Source organism: Cibotium barometz, chromosome 64 (genome assembly GCF_041138505.1).
Source record: "Cibotium barometz isolate CiBa-2024 chromosome 64, ASM4113850v1, whole genome shotgun sequence".
Taxonomy (NCBI): Eukaryota; Viridiplantae; Streptophyta; class Polypodiopsida; order Cyatheales; family Cibotiaceae; genus Cibotium; species Cibotium barometz.
Genome location: NC_141109.1, coordinates 15,979,881 through 16,003,980, shown reverse-complemented (window position 1 = coordinate 16,003,980; position 24,100 = coordinate 15,979,881). Strand labels below are relative to the sequence as shown.

Genomic DNA, 24,100 nt, shown 5'->3' with positions numbered 1-24,100 from the left:
GTTCATGTCGTGAAAGTCTACTACAGAAAGTCTACTACACTTTCACATGATCCAATTTTTGGCGGATTGAATCGTGTTAGAGGTGTTAGAATAAGGGTTTCTATTTTTGGAATGTAATCCTATGATTTTCGGCTAAAATTTCGACGCTGATTTCATGAGTGACTCGCGGCGTGAAATTGTAGAAAAATGGTTCACGTCGTCGCTCGCGTGAACAACTTCTTGCACTTTTACGTGAAGTTTTTCGCATCGGTAATTTGTAGTCTTGGGTGCATAATACTTATCCAATTGATGAAAATTAGATTGTGCCAATTCTAGGGAATGGAATGCAAGTTCTTGGCTCAATCAATGGTCCCTTATGTTTTTATTTTGTTGAATTTTTGAAAAGAGAAGAAAACAACACAATTTTTTTATTAATTTTTTTGTGGTGCTAACATCAACTTATCAAGAATAACCAATGAATCCTTTCCTAAACTACTTTCCACAATACTCACAGCTTCAAAACTATAATTTTTTTACACCTTATCCTTCCATTTCCACACAATGCATTACCAAAATGCAAAGGTTGTTAACAATGAATACTATGCAATGGGAGCTGAAACTCTAAGAGTATGGAAGAAACAAAGGTGTTTCCCTGGTAGTGGCGCTAAAAATATTATGCTGAACCACACCTCCAAGAGGGAACTCTACACATTCACCTCTAATGGATGAGCAATGAAACACACCCGTCGTGGGGTACTTACCAATGCTTTGATCTCGTGTCTCTTGAAGCCTCCAAGCTTGCATATGTGCTCTAAACTCCAAGCTCCACCTCCTCATTGTCACCGTGGAGTTGCTCACACCATCACATAGGCCAATCACACTCTCTCTCACTCTCTCATACAAGCATAAACACACAGGCATGAGAGAGGCACAATGCTAGAATGATCGCACTCCTCACTCTCTCACAAGTACAAAGGAAGAGCTCTCAATAGCACAAAGGGGATTGTGTCCTTTCATTATGAGAAAATACCTTATATACAATTGGCCCTCATTCACATTGGGGCACCCAAAACTTACTAATTAGGCCTTGGGTGGCCAATGTCTCATAATGTACAACCTTTATAGTGCCCTCACATAACACTTATTAATGTCCTCAATTGAGGATCATGGTGTTAATCCAAATGGAATTAACAAAAACAGACAGGATTTTGGAGGCCTTTGAATCGCTTGGTACTGATCCCATGAAAAACATTATGACAATGGGGTCGCCACCAAGCGATATAAAACAAACAGGACTCGAGAGGGCTTCGAATCGCTTGGTACTAACCCCACAAAAAACATTATGACAATGGGATCGGAACCAAGCGCGATATGAAACAAACAAGAGTCCAGAGAGGGCTTAGAATCGCTTGTTGTTACTGACCCCATGACCAACGTTATCACAGTGGGGTTGGTACCAAGCAATATAAAGCAGATAGAATTTCGGAGACCTTTGGATCGCTTGGTACTGACCCCATGAAAACATTATGATAATGGGGTCACTACCAAGTGATATGAAACAAATAGGAGTCCAGAGGGCTTAGAATTGCTTGGTAGTACTGACCCCATGAATATCAGTGGGGTTGGTACCAAGCGATATGAACAGAAAAAGCCCCACAGGTTGGAACTAAGAGATATGCACAGCGATATGCGATATCCCTCGACACTATTATCAACATTCACAAAACAGACAAAACGTTAATAGAGGGTCTGAAAGAACTCTGAAATACTTGCAATAATAGATGTAGAGGCCAATGGCGTTTGGCTCAGTTTGGGGGGCGTTGAGGAGGCTGATGTAGTCGGGAGACTCGGAGGATGATGGATGTAGCAATGATGGCATTTTGCTCTTGCTCTTTTGTCAGAGACTTATAGGTGAAAACAATAAACACATGCAAGAAAGGAGAGGAATGAGCACATAGTACATACCATATTGATGTGTCATTAATGCGTCCGACCTTTTAAATGTCCGCACGAGTGGTATGAGTCGAAACGGCTCAAATCTCCTTGTGTGGTACGAGTCGATAACGTCCCAAATCTCCCTTGGGAGCAGTGTTCGGGGAAAATATTTTTGAGAAACGTACCCAAATTCTCATTGGACTCTTCTCAAACCAGCAAATCAAGAAATTTGGGACATACATTTTTAGAACTTTACACTATTTCATAAATTTTCTTTGCAAGGTAAAATCCTTATAGGTTTAAGTCTAATAAGAAATCCTCAAAGCTAACCGGCTCTGTGATAAGCTGAGACACCCATTTGCATTGAGTTACCTACGTTGTCGTCCCTCTGCATTGCCAATGCCATCGCCCCTTCGTCTTGGAAAATTGTTTTTTGCAGGTATGCCCATCTCTCTCTCTCTCTCTCTCTCTCTCTCTCTCTCTCTCCTCCCTCCCTCCCTCCCTCCCTCCCTCCCTCCCTCTCTCTCTCTCTCTCTCTCTCTCTCTCTCTCTCTCTCTCTCACAAAAACACTCAAAAAGAACAAACACCCACACACCCACACACACACACACACACACACACACACGATGAGGTTGGGGGGCGAGCCGGTTTGAGCCCCCCTCCACTAAAGCAAAAACCTTCATATTTTTTCTATAAATATGAAGGCCAAGTAAGTTTATAGGCTTTCACGTTGAAGGTTAGGACATGCCATCAATTTTCACGCATGGAAGGCAGACTATTTCAGCTTATAAAATACAACTAAAATACAAAATATGTTGCTTGTATGTTTTTTATTTAATATATAAAGGCTTCATCTCAAAAAAAAACTTATTGCTTTAAATTTAGGGGTCAATACCAAGCGATGATGGGCTCATGAATTCCGCGTGTGAGCCCTCTATCGCTTGGTATTGACCCCTCTTTTTTTGGTGCTAGTACCAAGCAACAGGGGGCTTGCATGTGTATATCCAAATCTCCTTATTGCTAGTAGGTACTGACCCCATGTATAATAAGCGTGCAGTCTTGTGCAGAAAAGCTGTTTATGTTCTTGTACAATGCATAAGCCCACGAGCGTTTGCATGAGTTGTCTTCAATGTTCAACAAGGAACTTTCTCTTGAGAACGTCATTAATTCTTGTAGAATTGTTCTCTCAGTGACCGTGAGCAGGAGTATGAAGACACTGTTTCTGCCAATACCGTTATGTCCGATGGTGAACGATATGTTTATCCATCTAATTTTGCAATAGACAAATTCATGAAGAGGAGGCTTAGTTGTTGTCTTGAAAAGATTCCCAGCAGAAATAGAGTAGAGGAGAAACACCCAATACACTCAAAGAAGTGTCGCCTGCTCCAATTTAGTTATGGTTTTCTTTGTTTTCTACATCTTCTTATTACTGAGGACTCAGAGCCCAAGACAGTGACTTTGGCAAGCACTCAAGTGCCAATCGAGGATGATGGGATTGAGGAAGAGGTGGCTATAGACCTAGCGCAGAGGAGAGGGCAGAGGGCAAAGGTCAAAAAGGAAACCTTTAAGGCTAATGCATCCCTTATCCTCTTCAATGCAGCACCTATTTCATTGGAAGACAATTAATCTAATGAGAATGAACAGGGGGAGTTGTCACTACCTTCCTTGCCCAGCTTTACTATGGCAGCCCAAGATGATTATGTATTATTAACAGACATTATGCAACATTTCAATATTTGTGAAGACTATTGCTTGGTTGCCTTAGCAAATTTTAGTGAAGCAGACATGGGCTGGATAGAGGAAGGAGTTGACAATTATCTACACTGACTTTATAGTCCAGGACTCCGAGTACCTGCCTGACAAGGAGATATTAAAGAAGATGTTCGATGAAGCTAGGACATATGAAAACCACTTGCCTTCCGAGGAGGAGGCTGCATCAATTGCCGACCGTCTTGGTTTGGCAGGTATGGGTAAAATTTTGGCACCTACTGTGCATGAAGACAGTAAGTCCATGATCCCTTTGTGGACAAGATCCATGCTTGAGGGTGATGAAAATCAACAGGTAATAGAGTCGAAGATTTTTCAAACTATAAGAATTTGATTTACGTGGACTTTATCGATTGTGTCAATTAAACATATAACATTGGTACCAGGTTTTTGTATATGATGATGATTTCCTGAAGAGAGCAGGAGGCTCAAGATCATCCAGAGATTCCACTTCAAAAGTCAACAGGTCATCGAAAGGATGTTGCTCTTGCTCAATATATAAGACACTTGAATCATCAAAAGGTACATGCAATTTACGACACTTGCTTAAAATTGATAATAGCAAGCACAGTGACATGAGTCATGATGATTATAATTTTAATATGCAGATCATTATATTTCACAAGGAGTTCTCAAAAGACAATGCAAAATTCCCTTTATTTGCATTCAAAGTACTATCCAGGTTTTGTGGTGGACACAAAGTGCCTTTAAATGCTGAGAGGGTGGTGCTTTGTTGAGAAACAGTTTGCACTGCAGGTGTTTGGTCAGGGTAATGGTTGCCAAGCACTAAGATGCCCCTACTACCTGTCATATATACAGCGCATGCTATTGTAGTGGGAATTACAGAGCCAGATACATTGCATCCATATGGAAAAAGATATCTAATAAGGACAAGAAAAAGCCGGTGTCGGAACTGTTGCCTCCAATGGTGCAAATGCCAAAAAGATTAAAGACTATAGCATGGGCACAAGCTCTGGCGCAAGCATTGGCAGAGGGGATGCCCCATCTAGAGGCAATCCAGGAGGAACCAAAGATTGAGTGAGTAATAGCTACTTGTTATGGGCTAGTAGAATCCATCTTAGAAAAAACGAAAGAACCCAAAGAAGGACATTAACAAAATGGCACTAGTCTTGAGTGCCTCGCTTACATGCAAACAATGCTATTTTGCAAGAACAAGAGAGATTTTCCTAATTGGGAGAAGCACTCAATTCTAAAATCCCATCCTTTTCCACATTGGTAGAGAGAAACATAACAAAGAGATCCATCTAAGAAGGGGGAAAGGAAGAGGGAGAGGGAATATACATTTCATTGAACCGACCTATTTGATCTTAACTACAACTACCCCAGCTGATTTGTTATGAATGGCAACTGAAATGGGTAGGGGGTGGCAAGGGAATCAGGGATTGCTGAAGCTCATGCCCCAAGGCAAAATCCCATAAAGTCATATCATATAGCAAAGCTTCAATGGAGATTGGGATCCCATCCAACAATTAGAAATCTTTGAGTCCATTAGTGAAACATGTGGTAACATGGATGAGAGCTCCCCAAGATCCATTATTTTCCCCTAAAATTAGGAGGGAAGGCACATTAGTGGTATAGATACTTAAGCCAGAGGATAAATTCACTCGACTTAAGAATGTCTTTGTGTCAAGATTTGCTAAAGGCAGTGACAAATGGAGCTTAGTGGCACACAGCTCTACAACATAAAGCAGCAAGAGCATGAGTTGATGAGGGATTATGTCTCTCATCTTAAGCACTTGATTCTCGGTGCCAGCTTCAGGAGAGGCTCGACAATGAACAATTATTGCTATGCTTCCACATAAGGGAGTACGAGACCCTAGAATGCATGATTATCTGCTCTTGTGTCAAAACTTGCCACATTGGGTGTGTGCTACAAATTGGCCATAGAATTTGAGGATAACGTTAGAATTACCCTAGCTTGAGAAAATCGACTCTATCTTCACCTTCATTGGTCCAAGTGTCAAATCGCTCATGACTTAGACACTAGGGACAAGCAAGAAAAAAATATGGTCGATGAACCAACATCGACGATTCTTGAAAAGGTCAAGCTAACAAAGGTACGGAAACCTCCTAGCAATGCACAAGTTTATCCAAGGAGGGAGTTAATCTAGTGCTCAATATGTAGATAGAATCATACAAGCAATGAATGCCCACCTCTGCGACCCATACCGTTGCTTTATTGTGCACATTTTTCAAACACCTTGGAAATTGTGAAACATCCATGTGTAGATGTGGTGCTCAAATGGTAGCACAAGTACCGGTAGCTAGACCAACCCTAGCTCTACCAGCACCACCCCCCCCTAAAATGGTAGTACTAGACCTACATTTACACTAGGAAAATAATACACACAAGGAATTTATAGGTTACCTGATGTGCCCTTACCACCACCTATCTTGCCCCCCACGATAACCACATCCACCAAAGATTACCTCGATCAATCAAGTTTTGATTGAAGAACTCCTAGAATAAAGTGAATATCTGAATGAGTATGAACATAATCATGACTATTATGAGGAGCCACAAGATAATGTGCTCAATTTCTATGCTATGAAAGAGGCAACATGCTCGTGTTTCAAACCTCTATCCAATGGAAGGGGACCCACCAAATCAACAAAGACAAGGTGCATGTTCTCGCCCAGTCATGATTTCTACCTCTATAAAAGGAGACGACCAAAAAGGATAGGCAAGGGTGAGCCAATGATCCTAATCCAGGATGGTTCTAATGAAGGAACGATAGAAACAAAGTCAACAAGGTCAAGTCAAGATGTCATCCCTATACAAATGGTCCCTAAACAAATGGCCCTAGAAAGGCCAACAACCTCAAAGGGCATGGGAGAATATCCTAACATAGAAATAAAAATTGAAAAACTCTAACAGCCAAGGGGTTGATTAGAGAAGCCCAAGAAAAAAATGAGCAAAATCTAAAAAATAATAAAACCCTTCAGATGGTATACCCCAAAGAAGATTTGAGACAAAAAAGAGAATTGGACATTCTAGAGTTAATTCAAGAATAATGGGATATGAGTAAGAGCTTAGCAATAAGTCAGAAGATCACCTCATAAATAGAATAATTGAAACCATGGAAGAGAAGTATACTCCTAAATCTAAAAATGGGATTGAATATCTAGTAAGAGATAGCGAGGTAGCCTATGTGATTTGTCATTGATCAAAGGGAAGTGCCCCTAGGTCTCTCCTAGTTCTTGTGCAGCACATTCTGATATTTACTGTTGTATAGGTATAAAATCCTTTGTGGTATTATCATCCATGGTTAAGGGCCACCAAAGTGGTCCTCTGTGATTGGGGCAAGGAGAGCATGTTGTTTCTCTAGCCATATTACATGTTGGTGTCTACTCCCTTCAAAAAGGATCCTAATAGGGGCTAGCAGGCACTTCCTCTCCCCCTAAAAAAGGGAGTAGACACCTTGATGTAGATCACAAGGTGCTACTCCCCCTCAAAAAGGGTCCTAAAAATGAGGGGTTGTGATGTAGTCTCTTTATGGCCAAGTGTTGGTGAGCTTCCTTTGATGAAATGGGAGAGGATGCCACCCTTGATGATGCTAGGACCCTCTTGGTCTAGAAGGTGAGGATGTTGAGCCCCTTTGGAATTGGCTTGTCTTGTATAATGGTTTTAAAAGCCACATGGTGGAGATTTTAGAGTTGTCATTACATGGTCCTTTTCAATAGATGAGGATATGCCGAGCCCCTTTGGAATTGTCTTGCCTTGTACAATGGTTTTGAAATCCACATGCTGGGGATCCTCTTGGTCTAAAAGGTGAGGATTTCGAGCCCCTTTGAAATTGGCTTGCCTTGTACAATGGTTTTAAAAGCCATGTGGTGGAGATTTTGGAGTTGTCTTCTCCATAGATGATGATGCAGATGATAGTGTGGTGCTCGATGGGACCAAAGAGGTTGCCACATGCTAGACTTAAATGACATGGTTGAAGCTCTTATGGTCAATTGGACTACTCTTTGCATACTTTGGCTTATTAGGACTAAAGATGTGGTAGTAGCCATGCTAGACTTGAATGACATGGCCAAAGCTCTTATGGTCAATTGGATTGCTTTTTCGCATACTTTGACCTCACCATCTGCACCAATGATCTACCCTTGACTCAGCTTGATCATTCCCTCTCTCTCCCCCTTTTCCCTTTTTTCCCCAACCACCCCCTCTCCCACTTAATTTTCCCACCCCCCTCTCTCTTCTTCCCCACCGAGACCACCATCCCCCCTCTCTCTTCTTCCCCACCGAGACCACCATCCCCCATCCCCCCCATCCCCACCGACACTTTCCCACCCCCAAACCCCACATCTCTCTCTTTCCATTTTTCACTTTGTTCCCACCAAAAAAAACCCTCCCCCTTCTTCTTGCCCCCATCGGCAAATCTCCCTACACTTTATTTGTTAAAACATGCCTTTAAAACATGCCTTACATTATCTATTTATTTTATAAGAACCCCTAATATCTATTTAAATGCTCAAAGCCCCTCACTATTTTATTTTCTCCCTTCTTTTTTCTATTTACTCATTTTATTTTATTCTATAAAAAAATCCATTCTCCCTCCCCAACTGACTCTCCCCCACCTCTCTCTCTCTCTTCTCCCATCTCTTTCCCCCATGGTGTCAGCAAAGCCACACAAAGGCCACGTGTTGTGTTTGTCTCGGCGAGAGCGCCCACAACGGATCTTCTTTTCCCTCCTACAACAACAAGTAGCCGACTCTGCACGATGCCACCTTGTCATGTCAGCTCCGAGTGCTACTTTGTCTTTCGATCGGTGCGCTACTTCAATCGGTATCTGAGATCAAGTATATTAGCATCAACATCAAGTTATAATCCGAACTTATAATAATCAGCCAACAAATCTACTCTTCTCTGTTGATAATCAGATAACCTGCCTACTGACAGTCAGATAACCTGTGCTGCTAAACAGGCAATAACCTGTTGTTGCTATAACAGGCAACAACCCATGCTAACATACAATAACCTACTGCTTGTTGACAATCCATGACCTACTGGGCTGATGACAGTTAGCAACCTGTTGTCTCTGCTACTACTCTGACACCTAATTTTTGTTTGGGTTGACTTTTTTGGTCGGGTTGACTTTTTTTGGCCGAGTTTACTTCTTTTTTTTTTTTTGGCCAGGTTTACTTTTATGGCAAGATTTACTCTCTCAATCAGTCTAATGGAGTCCGAACGCGGAGTCAGATGATGTTGGAGTTAGCTATTTGAGTCAGCTGCCTGAGTTAGATTTCAGAGTTAGCTGCTCTTGAGTTAGATTTCACAGTCTAGCTATCTCAGTCAGTTGCCTCAGTCAACTTTTGGAGTCAGCTATTTGAGTCAACTACGTGAGTTAGATTTCTGAATCAGCCTGTTAGTCAACTGTGCTATCACAGTCAGTGCTGTCGAAATCAGTCAATGACTTGATTTTGCTTTTGCTTCTATTACGGGTTTTTTAGACACTGCCCTTATGCTTCAAAGCTAAGCGATAAGATCACCCATGGCCACCCTTCAAACGGATAAATTCAACGGCATGGGATTTCACACATGCAGGTTAAGATAAAATTAACCTTAATGAAAAAGGGATTATGGTCAATTGTAAATAGTAAAGAAAAGAAATCTTCCACTAGAGAAGGAAAGGGAGCATGGTTGCCAAAGGATGAAAAAGCTATGACTATTATAGCTTTAGGGCTCAGTGGACAACTATATACATCATATAGCTGATGCTAAGGATGCTGTTGCATGGAGCACATTAGATAAAATATTTGGGGCCAAGGGTAAGCACTCTAAAGTTGGCTTAAAAATTAAAATTTTTGAATTAAAAATGAAGCCTTTAGATACTTTTCCCACACACCTCAACTATATGAAAAGTTTTATGGCACAATTAACTAGTTGAAGCTCCTATGGAAGAAGAAGATGCTATTGTAGTACTTCTCAAGAGCATGCCCAATGAGGAATATGGTCACCTAGTTCCAACCTTGTAAAATCTTCCAAAACCTACTTGGAAGCCATTGAAGTTGCCTTATTTGAGGAGTTCAAGAAAAAGCAAGAGAACCATCATCTTGAAGGCGGAGCTTTCTTCGTCAACAACAATAACGACGGAAAAGAATCTAGCTGCACTCATTGTGGTAAAACTGGTCATGTAATGAAAGATTGCAGGTACAAAAATTAAGCCCAAGCTACAATGCAAATATTTTTGAAAGATAGGTGCTTCATCAAAGCTAAAGCCAATGAACACTATCTCTGAAGACTCACCTGAGAGTGTCCCCTTTATGGAGGCAAATTTTGTTGATGAAGAATGGGCCTTGTAAAGCTTGGCCACTTTATTATTATTTATTTATTGGCCATGATTGACCCATAGGGGGGTGTTGGAAGGTGGTTCATCCATGGCCTACTCCACACTCATTAAAAGCACATATATATATGGTGCATTTGATGGCTTGACCTTAGACATGGGATAGTATTTTGGAAATTTATTGTATTTGAGATATTTGATAGATTTGGCATTAGAAAAGTATGGTTTTATGGATGTTCAACTAGCAAAAATTCTCGGGAAGATGCGAGCTTCTCAAGTAGGTGTAGGAGATTCTCTAGGCTAGAATTTAGTGAGCTAATTGAGGAGAGAGTTTTGGAGGAGGATTCCCGACTTTATCAATGATGTAATCAACATTGTACTTGCACCTATTTAAGAGGCAAGATCTAATGGAAATGTATCGCCTGCATTTTATATCATTATGCTAGTCTTTTGTTGAGTACTTTGCTTATTGTTAATCTCTCAATCATGTGTCCACTTAGGCTTAATCCATTATGATGATCTTAATCTACAATCCACCATGAAATCTAACATCTACCTATTGCCATCATCATGTAGCATCATGATCTCCTTCACTCGTGTTGCAGCCCTGTGCAACACACCATGCCCCCATCCATCACCTGCAGCACCCCATCCACCTCCATGTTGCCCCATACCAATCTTCGTCTTGCTTGCTTTGCACGTTGTCATCATGCTACCCAATGCTACCTTAGTGCCTCACTTTTCATGCTACCATCGTGCTTCATTGCCCTCCCACAGCTACTTGCCTCCTATCCCACCACGCCCCACTCTCCCCACCTACCCCCACTGACCAAGCCCGTACCCCCTAACCCTATACCCAACCACTTATCGAGCCCCTACCCCCTACCCCCACTGACCAAGCCCGTACCCCCTAACCCTATACGCAACCACTTATATAGCCCCTAACCCCCTAATCCTATACCTAATCACTTACCAAGCCCGTACCCCCTAACCCTATACCCAACCAATTATCAAGCCCCTACCCCCTTAACCCTCTACCGACCAACCAACCTTCCTCCCCCCTGCCCCCCACAACCCACACTAACCAAGCCCACACCACTAACCCTCTACACACTGACCAACCTCTCCCCAAAATCCACACTGACTAAGCCCACACCCACTAACCCTGTAACTCTTTACCCATTGATCAATCTAACAAAAGAAAAAGAAAATTCCATCCACCAACTAACAAAAAGAATAAGAAAAAGAAAATTCCCTCCACCAACCAACAAAAACAAAGGCTCTCCTTCCCTACCAAAACCACACCAATCCCCCCCTTCCTATTTGATAAAAGAAAGTTTGAATCCCCCCACCCCCTCCACTGTCAAAATCCCCCCTCCTTTTTTGGAAAATATTCCATTGCCACAAAAAAACAAAGATTGATTAGTAGATGGATTCGCACCTAGCATCCTACTCCTCAGTGGCTTAAATCGAGCACTCCTTCGCCTTTCGTGCTCCATCATCAGTAGTCATACCTTAGTTAACACACTTTCATGCATGGGGGTGTGTTCATCTTGGCCAACTGTCACTTGGTTTCATGGCCTCCTTACTCCCTTGGTGGTGATGTTAAGGCAAACTCCCTCTCGGGTGCACCATTCAGGTTTTTGTCCATCTCATCTGAACGATCGGGTGCTCGACCACTTTACTACATGAGCTTTTAGTTGGATTTATTATAGCCTAGGTGAAAGCTTTTGCTTTTGAGTAGTGGACTAGATTTAGCTGGTTATTACTTTTTCTCTCTTGATTGTTGTGAGATCAGTGCCATGGTGGTCACCTTTGAGCCTTCTTATTCCTCTCTTGGTGTAGACATGACACCTCTACATTAACATTCATTGAGGTGGTGGATGGAGTAGTAGTGGTGATGGGTCCCCCATCAAACTCCATAGACATCCTCAGTGCCAACTCCCCCTACCACTGCGAGCGATGACCTCTTCAACCTCCTCGATTGTTGATTTCTCTGGATAGTCGAGATTTCTAATTTCTTTGATGGTTGAGATCACTGATGACTTCTCTGACCATTGAGATTGCCGACTACTATGACCATTGAGATCGTCGAGAACTTGTCCAACTTCTTCGGCCCTCCAAACAACCAAGTCTGTCGATGGTGATTGTGGTGGCTTGTGTATGGCCACCTTGGGCTATGCGACACTCATTGCACTCACATCTCTCTCCCTTTCCTAAGGTGAGTAGAGATCTCTCTCAAGTGTGATCTCCTCTTTCTTAATGGGGATTATTCCATCTTTCCCTCTGTTGATGGTTGATGATGTTCTTCTTACTGAATAAATTAGTGGCATGTCAAAATAATAGTCCTGGTAGTTTAAATCTCAGAGGCACTTAAATCTCTCTCCCTTTCCCAAGGTGAGCAGAGATCTGTCTCAAGTGTGATCTCTCTTTCCTGATGGGCGACAACACTCATTGTACTCACATCTCTCTCCCTTTCCCAAGGTGAGCAGAGATCTCTCTCAAGTGTGATCTCCTCTTTCTTGATGCGGATTATTCCGTCTTTCCCTCCGTTGATGGTTGATGATGTTCTTCTTACTGGTAGTTTAAATCTCGGAGGCTATTTGCAAAAGCGGGGGGGGGGGGGGGGGGGGGGAGCTTGAAGTGTATATGATTATGCAATAGATTATAACATTGAGCTTTGGCATCGTGAGTTGTGTGGTGTGGTGTGGCTATGGTAGCACACCATCTTGTACTGGAAGAGTGAATAGTGGATGGGAGCACATTGTCTTGTATTGGAAGAGTGAATAGTGGAATATAGTTTATGGCATGATTATTGTGTTTAACTCTTGTCTTGTGTCCTTGTTGCTTACATATCTGGGAGTGTGTTGCTTGCATAGATAGAGAGATTGAGGGGTGAGGTTAGGAGGGAACAAGCAATGCAAATGTTATTTTATATAGTAGTAGTATGTGTGGTACAATATGCCTTGCCTATGGAAAGGGGAGATTTCACACGTCCATGTGTCTCTAGAGTCCCGTGGCCAAACCGATAAATAGGGCGAATGTCTATATAGACGCACACAACGTTAGGGTGAATGTCTATAAAGATGCCCCAGTTGTGTGAGATGAAAGGCCGCTTCATAGGTGTCCACTATGAAAGCATATGGAAGTTGTGGCACCCAATTGAAAGGGGTTGTGTTGTGAGATAAGAGCTTAGAATAAGTAATGAGGTAAGAACTAAGTGTGAAAAGAAGAGAGGAATTAATGAGAGAAAGAACTAAGGGGTAAAAAGCATAGACAAATTGATGAGATGAGGTTGAAATTAACGTTATTATTATAATTAAAAATAGGACGCTAGAAGGATCGTTGGAGGCGGCGTTGAATTCCGGCAAAGCTGGCGGCAGATTCGTGGAGCATCTTGGCAGAGCCAATGTGGTGGAGGAGGACGTGTGCCTGCATGTTGTGAGCATAATTTAATAACCCGTTTACATACATGCCCTTAACTCTAGGACCCCCCACACCACGCCTTTTTTTCTCTTCTTTTCTTTGAACAATAATTATATATATTAATATTAACAAAGACAGCCCTTTACAAAAAAGTTCTCCTACACCACCTTTTTTCCCCCTCCCTTTCATTAGCTCTTGGGACCATCCGGCCTAATATTGCATAATTTGGGACCATCTAGCTTATTGGTTGGACATTGGATAATTTTGCATGTCTTCCCCTCTCACTAGCCATTCCTTCACCACCACCACTCCCAGATTCACTTGCACATCCGAGGCCAAGACTAGTCCTCGAACTCTTAGATAATTGCATATCATACTTATTGCCTAATGACCTTAGCTCTCTTGCACTTCCGAGCCCAAGAAAAGTCCTTGAACTCTTAGATAATGGCATATCATACTTATTATCTAGTGACCTTAGCTCTCGACGACAACTTCTATGTGAAGAAAAACGTATAATACCACCTTAATGTATATCGAGACCATGGCCTACTTACATCCTCTACATTTACATGAGATGTATGTTTTATTTGCTAATGGTGTTTTTGAATTTCACTAGGGTGTTAAATATTCATGTTACAGGAATGTGTACATCCAAAAATCATGTATATAAACTTATTTTTTGAACTACCCTCCACACATAGGTGATATGGGGATTTTCTTACAAGACATGCCTCTGCACCTTTGCTACACAAAGTGAGGTTTAATCTTTCTAGCTCTATGCCACTCAAATATCCATTGCAGCTCATGATATTCATTAATTATTAAATAAGAGGCCTCCCAAAACCTACAACCAAGTAAAAAAGAAGCATCAATAAAGTAGGATAAAATTTTGAAGGCCTTGATGCCCTTGAAAGGGAGATTCAACATTCAAAACACCCTAATCTAGCATAATCATGTTAATAAGCTTGTCTATTATCGATGTAAGTGCAAACACCTACTTTATCTATTGTGGGAATCTAGATATGTATGAGGGTTTATCGTTACTTAAACGTTTTGAGCAATAATCATCTAACATACAATGCCACGATATACATATAACATACAATGACATCTATCATTGAAGAGAGCACCTCTTTTCTCACCCTCTTTTTTAAACATTTTGTCGAACATTGGAACTTCCTAAATTGGCTATGGTTGCACTAAGAGTTGCCACTTGTCTTAAGAGATGGAACTCTAAGACAAAGCTATATTTCTATTATTGAATATGAAGCTTGGTAGGAATCTAAACTCCCCATTCACCCCATTGTTCATTATGCCTTGAATGCCTTGAAAGGGACATTTGGCAACAAGAAGCATTTGTTTTTAGTCATTAACATTCCATGGTGTATATATGATTGGAACCTTTCGAACTTATATATGAATCATGATACTTGTTGGCATTTTGTAGCATCGTTTTCTTCCTCGCTTAATGATTAACACTATCAACTTAAGGTCAGGTGGGTCAACTTAGTTTGATATGGTTTGAAGCTCAACGCTATGAGCTAGATTATAGCATTATCGTTGTGTACACGAGGTTTATAATGTCACTAATTAGGTGACGTGGGGGCCTCCATTGTAGTGAATCCCCATATCACCTTTATGTGAGGGGTAATCAAAAGAATGTGATGTGATGCGATATGTGTGTGTATGCACGCGCGTGCGCGTGTGTGTGAGAGAGAGAGAGAGCCGCTTAACGTCAACTTTATTGATCTAGAGAGACCAATCGACGGAGAGACTTGAACCTAAGTGGGTCCATGTCATCCCAAGGGCAATCCCACTAGCCATTTCTACCTCACAATGTGTGGCAGAAAGGTAGTGAGAGTGTCCTCTTTTACACACACACCCGAGAGAGAGAGCCGCTTAACGTTGACTTTATTGAGAGAGAGAGAGAGAGAGAGAGAGAGAGAGAGAGAGAGAGAGAGAGAGAGAGAGAGAGAGAGAGAGATTGGAAGTATACATACTCCTAAGATATGTATTTAGTACTCTAATGTAAATCAAATACAAAAAAAATTACAACTCGTGTTAAATGTAAAGACTTCAAATAGGTCCAATTAAAAAACCATCTTCATAGTGCACACTGAATAATACACATTTTTTTAGTGATACCGCTAGGGTAGTTGTATTTTTTCACACCATCTCTTTTTTTGAGACAGACAGAGAGAGAGAGAGAGAGCCAGAGAGAGAGAGCCAGCCTGGTTATCATTGTAACTGATCTAAATGCTTTTATGATACACAATAATTATTGCAACTATCTTAGATTAAGCAGGATAACAATAAAATTGTTGATCTCCTAGACATTTGCTTAAGAAATTGGGCTCTAGAAATCCTCAATTTGGATGTGATCTCTTCTTGCCGGCTAATTACTAGCTCTGATCTCTTGTATCCCGCATAGGTTTAGTGAGATGGTTGCACCAATTCATCTCAGCCTAATCAGCCTTTGCAGAAGCAAAAACCTCATGCAATGTGTAATCATACTTCTCGGATGAGCGCCCACAAAGACAGTAAGGTAAAAATGGCCAGCTTGATTACATATAATAAGTTGTTTAATGTGTAGATTAAGGCGTAATACGAGGCGATTCCTTTGAATCATTCCATATTATGATGATAGATCTATGAAGGCGGCAATGGCACACGCCTGATGCAACTAATTCAAAGCTATTAATGTTAAAACCCATCAATATATCATTGCTTGATTTATTATAAAGGAGAATGCAAATGACAAACCAAGCTATTATGTTAAACTTAATTAGAAAATCATTTGCCTGATTAAGGATAAGCAGAATGCAGAGGCACAATAAATGGTGATGGCCCGCTTTGACTCATTCACTGAGAACGTGATGTTTATGGAAATTAATTGCAGGTTTCAAACAATCAATCAAAACCCAAATCTAAATCACATGGATTTGAGAAGATATGGAATTCAGCAAGGGCCAAGGTCCCGGGAGCCAGTGGAGCTTCCAATTTGGGGAGTGACATGATAAACAAGCACCCGGAGGAGGTAATCCATTGATATTAATCACATGTTACGGTCTTAAACAACATGAATCTCTGTGATTATGAACGTTCTAAACAAGATTAGTTTCTATCATCTTGTGGGTTGCTTTCTAATGAAAAGATCAAGCTAGGACTCTAATGATTATGAACGTTCTAAACAAGACTATTATCTTGTGGGTTGTTTTCTAATGAAAAGATCAAGCTTGGTCTCTAATGATTATGAACGTTCTAAACAAGATTAGTTTCTATGATCTTGTGGGCTGTTTTCTAATGAAAAGATCAAGCTAGGTCTCTAATGATAGCTACAATTTGTGTTACATTGAGTATACCTCTTGCTTAATGCAGCACTTGGAAGTAATAATATGCAGGTAATGGGTTTTTATATTATTTTATCTCTCGAGTCTCAAAGCAAAATTCATTGTAAAAACATATTTTATTTGCATGCCTTTTTATTTTCATAATGTGGTTTTATATATATATATATATATATAATAAATATTTATATATATCTATACTTATATATATAAGTATGTATATATATATATTTATACCTATATATATAGGTATAAATAAATAATAAATAAATAAATAATAAATAAATATATATATATATTACATATTATTAACCATGGACAACCAAGGCACAAGGAGAAGAGAGAGAAGAAATTTTGGATTTCTATAAAATAAGAGGAAAAAATTTCTTCAATTAACCCTTTGGATTAGATTGACCCTTTGTATTTAGGCTCCCATTCCTGAGTTTAGCTTTTTAATGTCTTTTACATACCGCTTCTTAATGTCTTTTATTTAAGGCAACAACGCAGAGAATGTCTTTTACATACACAACAACGCCCGGGTTGAGTGTTAGTATATATAATGAAAACTTTTATTTATGTACAAATGATAACATTTTTATGTGTTACTTTTTTGCCAAAAGAAATAATAATGATTTTATTTGGTTTTTGGGGTGTAAGCAGTGGAGACCATCGGTAAAACACGTGGATGCAGCAGCAGCAGCAGCAGCAGGAAGTGGAGGTTGGAAACCGAGCAGAAAATGTAGAATCTCAAATTCGGGGGGTGGTGAGGCAAAATTGCTGGGAAAAAAATGCTATCCCGCAATGAGACGTTCGCTCAGCGCTTCACCTTGGCCACGTGGCGGCAAAGGCCCCGGCTCTTGTATTCCAAAACCGGAATGGGATCCCACCAACGATGCGCCTCCGGTAAGAAACACAAAGTCATCCCCCCTCCACAAAAAAAAAAAAAAGGAAAAAGGTTTTGGCTTTTTCTTTAGCGCGCACACACATCATCATGGCTTGGGGATAAAAGAAAAATAATAGGAGGAATTGTCAAACTGCAATACTGATAGAGCTTTGATACTTCTCTTTAAGGGACTTTCCTTTGTGTGCGTGCGTGCGTGCATGTGTGAGAGAGAGAGAGAGAGAGAGAGAGAGAGAAGAGAGAGAGAACTTTTTAACGTCGTAGGAAACTATCCCAAGAGACCAAATTGATCTATCCGACAAGATTTGAACTCAAGACCTTTGATTCAAGAGGAAAATGAGCTAACCAATCTACCACACTTTGTGCGTATGTGCGTGTGTGTGTGTGTGTGTGAGAGAGAGAGAGAGAGAGAGAGAGAGAGAGAGAAGAAGAAGAAGAAGAAGAAGAAGAAGAAGCATCAAGAGAGATGAGAGAGAGAAGAAGAAGAAACAACAACATCAGCATCAGCATCAACATCAACATCAACATCAACATCAACATCAACATCAACAACAGTATTTAAACCCTTGGGTCATAATACTTCTAGAAAACTAGCCTTAACTAGGGGAAGGAGCAAAAATTGAATCTCTTGAAATTCTAGTGGGGCAATACATCATTGCATCCTTTCTACATGAATACATGCCAACTATCAGATTTGCAGAGTGCTTTCCATACAAATGTAGGTAACTATATAGTCTATGATTGGGATTGAGCATATGTAAATGTTGTTTATATGTTTTAGCACTAATTTATAATTAGTATGGGGCATTGCTTAGTCTATAAAATCTTAACCAATTCAAAAGCAAGGCCTTTTGTAGTTTGCTTTAACATCCAGTTTTCTAAGACATCTAAGGTTATTTTAAAGAGCATCATGGTGATTGACTTGATAATTAGGGTTTAAGGTCAAGCATGCATTATATTCAATAACCCTCTCTTCACCTTCTTATCATCTCCTCTCATTATAAGATCAAGGCCCTTAGCCATTTAAGTGTAACGTTGTTTCTTATCTATTTTGATGGTAATTGTGAGCTTTTGTCAAATTCAGCCTTGCAAGTTTGGAAAGAAGTACCTTGACACATATCGAAATGATCGAGAATCCAAAGGGGTTAAGGAATCTTTTGATCCTAACTTATTGCCTCCACCAATAGTAAGAGGAAAGATGAGCTTGCCCACTTATAGGAATGAGCAAGCATCTTATGGAGTTGCAGCAGCATTAAACTACACAGGAACTACATCGACTATAATAGCAACCCATCTTTGCAATTGATTTTGCACTGAGAATCATGACCATGATAACAACCCCATAACAACCATGATGATAATCCTCTTATAAGAAAAAATACAATCAAAGAGCATGGTTACATATTGCCAAAAACGTTATACCACAATGGTCTCTCAAGTCATGGAGCATATGCATTCTGCAGTACATGAGATTAAATCCATCAGGTATAGAGACAAGTACTGCGATATTGGGCCATAAAGCAACTTGAAGCCCTTGTTCATATAACATCTCACATACTTTATCCTCGAAAATGTATTTCTTAGGAATTTTTCCTCTTTAATGTGATTTTATCAAGGATTATCAATTTCAATTTTATAAGAGAGAGCCAGTAAAAAGTGATCTTTGTTCAATCTTTTCTTAAACGCACACATTATGTGTCCTCTAAAAAGATTGGACACATGTTTTTGTACTCTAGCTAGCCTCTTGTGGAGATATTATCAACACAACACATGGTCTAGAAATAAAAGTTGAGTCTCACCAAGTAGAGCTCATTTTATGTGTTAATAGAGAGCTTTCTAAGTAGTCCATTTTATTATTTTACAAAAAAGTAACGTGCTTAGTTTTGCATAAGATCCTGAAAAATGTATCATATGTATGTGTATGTAACTAAAATTCACTTTCTCAAGCCCAATTGTCACCAAACATTTCATTTTCCTATTTGATTCAAAGGGGGTTATTGGATGTGACATATGTTTTTATAGTAAACTTGAATGTCAATGTTTGTTCTCATCATGTGTGTTTGATGAGGGAGTAAGTTTATAATGGTGGTAAAGGAATATCAATTCAATTTAATGCTCTTCATGTTATATTATATTCAAACATTTTCAAGTCATTATATTATATTCACCCTATACTCATATTTTTTCTATGGGGTCTCTTGATCTACATGTGGCCTTATTGGATGCAAATATGATACAATGCTTTAAAAACAGGCATTTGATTCATGTCCATAATTTTTGGGATGGAGAATGGTTGGGATCAAATCAAGATCATGTATGCACTTTCACTTGAGTGAGATAAATTTTTTGGAGTGCTTCATGATTTGAAGAGACGTGGTAAAAGTTAGTAAACTTAGTTTTGTATTAAACATGTGATTACGCATTTGTATGCAGCTTTGCTAAATAATGATGCTCCCTGTGTTTGCTAAACAAAATAAAGAGACTTGACTTTAAAGAGAATGCTTGAGTACCTTGTAAGCACACACACACACGAGAGAGAGAGAGAGAGAGAGAGAGAGAGAGAGAGAGAGAGAGAGAGAGAGAGAGAGAGAGAGAGTAAAATACAAGAGAGAGAGGGATAGCTAAATTTTCTTCTATCTTCTTGGCTTCTCTACAACTATTAACATAAAAAGATAAGGGTATATACTATAAGGGAAAGTACTCTGCTCTACCATAACATATAATGGTCGGTCCATAATCTTTATCACCAAGTAGCTTTTAAAACCAAGCTATCTTATAAGCTGCCATAGCAGTGCCCTTGTACTCTGTCTCTGTACTCAACAAGGTAACTGTTAGTTGTTTCTTGCTGCTCCAACTCACAACAACACTCCCAAAAGAAAACATAAAGTCATTGGTAGATCTCCTTTCTATGACACTACCAGCTTAATCGGCATTTGTGTACCCATGTAGATGTATCTCTATGCTAGCCTCATATAAAAGTCCATAATCAACTATGGACTTTATGTACCTAAGAATCCATCTTGCCATATCTAAGTGTGGCTTCCTAGTACATGCCTATATATGTTGAGTCACAAGTCCAGTACTATAGCTCAAGTCTGACCTAGTAATGGTCATGTAGATCAAGCTACCCACCACTAAGGGCCTGTACATAGTGGGGTCCTCCTAAAGCTCAACTATATTTGTAGAAAGTTTTGTGTTCTACTCCAATGGTATTGAAATAGACTTACATCTTACCATACCATACTTAGACAACATGTCCAAGCCATATTGCCTTTGTAAACAACAAAATGCCACGAGGTTATCTCACCACCTCTATGCCTAAGAAATACCATATCTCACCCAAATTCTTTATCTTAAACTCCTACTTCAAAATGCCACGAGGTTATCTCACCACCTCTATGCCTAAGAAATACCATATCTCACCCAAATTCTTTATCTTAAACTCCTACTTCAAAAGCCTCTTGACATCATGTATGCCAGCATCACTATCACTAGTGATAATCAAGTCATCCACATAAATGATTAACAATATGATCTCTCTATTTGTCCTTTTTACATAAAGTGAAAAATATACATTGGATATTTAAAATCCAATGGTAACAAGATATTCCCTGATCTTGTTTGACCATGCTCTAGGCCATACAAGGATTTGCATGACTTGCACATGAAGTCTCTGTGTGCATCACTCTCATAACTTGGTGGTGGCTACATCATGTATACTTCTTCTTACAAATCACCATGCAATAAATAGTTAATTACATTGCATTAGTAGTAATATTAGGATTGTATTATCACTTTATATTGATAGATTTGAGATTGATTAGTGATTAATTAAGCATTAATCAAAATTTTCACTCTTGTTAGTTTACAATGAAACTTGTTTTTCTCATAACTCAGTTTCCAAGAGTCGGATTTGAAATCCGAGACCACCATTGGAATTGGGAGATCAAGATCTACAAGCCTATAAATTTAGATTAACCAGATATGGATTGTAAAAAAGTTTCTAGTTTTATGCACTAATTAAGATTAAACAAGCATTGTAATCTACCCTTATTGGCTCTTATTTCATATATTTGACATAGAATTAGGCTAGGATAGGCTTTAACTTGTTCAAGTTAGGACTTATTGAAAATATCTCACTTTTTTACACTGTAACATAGAGTACAGAGAGTGAAAATGTCTTTGTAAGAAGTTTGGAATGTCTTTGTCTACTTTGCGGGCGGCGATGAATAGATGTTGGTATTTGGACTTGTTATTTGTTAATCCTGTCACTACTAAAGCATGATTATTTATCTTTGCACTTTAAATTTTCATGTCTTTATCTTGATTGGCTAGTCACTTAGCTTTTGGAACTAACTCATTGTTACAAGTGTGAAATAAGAGAAGGACACGATCATCATTGTTAACAGTGGTGTAGACGTTAGGTAAGCAAGGTAAGAGATTCTATCCTTCCGTCGCTTAGACTTTACTAGTGTGGTGATACCAAAAGTCGGCATTTGCTTGCTCGATGTATAGTACTGGCTTATGGCACTTCAACATCCGTCATGAGTAGTAAGTTGAGGTATGAATTCTAACCTTGTATACTTCTCCAGCATAGTTCGAGTGTCAAGACTAGTGCGGATGAGTAAGTATTGATAAGAATTTTATCCTTCTTTTCACCCACCATTCACTAGAGTCATTTAATGACATACCTTATGGTTAATGTTGCAAGTCCTCATAGAGTTTATGAGCATGGACATGGATTCACTATCTTGGCTTTAGTTTGGTGGACTAATCTTGTTTTGAGTTTGCAATTCCACACAAGAAAACCAAGGATGCATACGGGTGGATTTGCAAACAACGAAAGCAAGAGCAGAGGGCTACGATATTCATGGATTCTACACATCAGTGTGGAGAACAAGTAAGTACTTAAATCTCATTAAGTTATTATTAAGCCTTATGCTTTTCTTTAGATTCAATTGGAGAAATAGCATGCTTGTTTGCATTTTTGCAATGGACCTTAAGTGAAAGATACTCTTGGGTAAATGTTGTGGTCACTTGCATGCATATGCTCCACATTTATGACGTAGAAGATCCAAAGATCCTTGGTATGCATTGCTTTATTTTTTAGTTTGCCTTGCTTGAGTTAGAAGTTGGGGATTTAAGGCTAAAATTTATGAGATTTTTCCTCTTTATAGGTTTTCTACATCTAGACTCAAATACCACTAGATTTATCTATTCCTAAAATGAAGATTTGCATGAAGTTAGAAATTTTCCCTCTTCTAGAGGCTTTCTACATCCATACCCAAAGACCACTAAATTTATCTATTCCCAATGAGGATTTGCATGGAGTTAGAGATTTTCCCTCTTCTAGAGGCCTTCCACATCCAGACCCAGAGACCACTAGATTTATCTATTCCCAAAACGAGGATTTTCACGGAGTTATGCCAACCTAAGGACAATCTAGCCATCAAATTGGACCATAAAATTGGAACATTGAATGGAGTCTAAAGGTGTGAGAGCAGAATAAGCCAAGTAAGGCCAAGTTTCCATGCTTATCTCTAACTCACTCTTAGATCCACGAAGTTGGAAACCAACTTTTGCATAGTGTTACTGGCACTAGCCCTCGGTCAAATTTGGTCCCAAATGGACAAGTTTACATTTTAGATGACCCTAGTGTCCTTCTTTGCCTAGTTTCCACATTTAGCTAAAAATAGGATGCAGAGAGTATAAAAGAGGGTTTGAGGTGACAACTTTGTTAAACATCATACAAAAAATCTACAAATCTAGTCTTGTGCACGTACTTACTGAGATTGCCTCCTAAATGGATTGGATCGATTGGCCATAACTTTTAGCCGATGGATCAAAATCAGATAGGGTTTTATATCAATGAGGCCATGTATGAATATCCTGACTCTGGCTAGTGCAGACTAGGCTCAAAAATCTCTTGGATTTCCACACCTAGATCTAATTGCCACCCAGTGAACTTTTTCTATAAACTAACTTCGAGGCAGTGCTAACAAAGCAGCTAGACCTAGCCACATACCAAGTTTGGCCTCAAATGAATAAATTTGGCATTTTGCTATTCTTGATGTGACCAGACTTTCTGAGTTTTTTACCTAGCTAAAAATAGTAGTTTTGTAATGAAAATGTAGATCCAAACTTCCAACTGTGTCAATCATAGTTTGGCCATGGAATAGAGTTTAGACATAGTTTGGCCATGGAATAGACCTAACTAAGAACCATAAATACTTAAGTGTGTTGGCAGAAAATTAAGTCAACTTAAGAGGGTTTCCGAGCTTGATAGGTACACAGGTAAGGGTATTTCCATCTCTTTACCTCTTTGATTTTGGAGTAACACTTTTGGTAGCTGTGAGAGCTATAGATAAATAAGAAAGTTAGTGTCTCAAATTGAGGCATCCTTTTGGAAGAAGGAAGAAGACCATATTGTGTG

General features: G+C 39.6%; 1 protein-coding gene across 1 annotated transcript; it reads left to right on the top strand.

The window, feature by feature from the left end:
- The first annotated feature begins 15,623 nt into the window (after positions 1-15,623).
- Positions 15,624-19,071, top strand: LOC147603372 (uncharacterized). The gene is made up of 4 exons (XM_086796882.1): positions 15,624-15,964; positions 16,319-16,456; positions 17,427-17,669; positions 18,752-19,071. The coding sequence occupies exons 1-4, from the start codon at positions 15,920-15,922 to the stop codon at positions 18,971-18,973; spliced, it is 648 nt and encodes a 215-aa protein (XP_086653008.1). The 5' UTR covers positions 15,624-15,919; the 3' UTR covers positions 18,974-19,071.
- Positions 19,072-24,100: the final 5,029 nt, after the last annotated feature.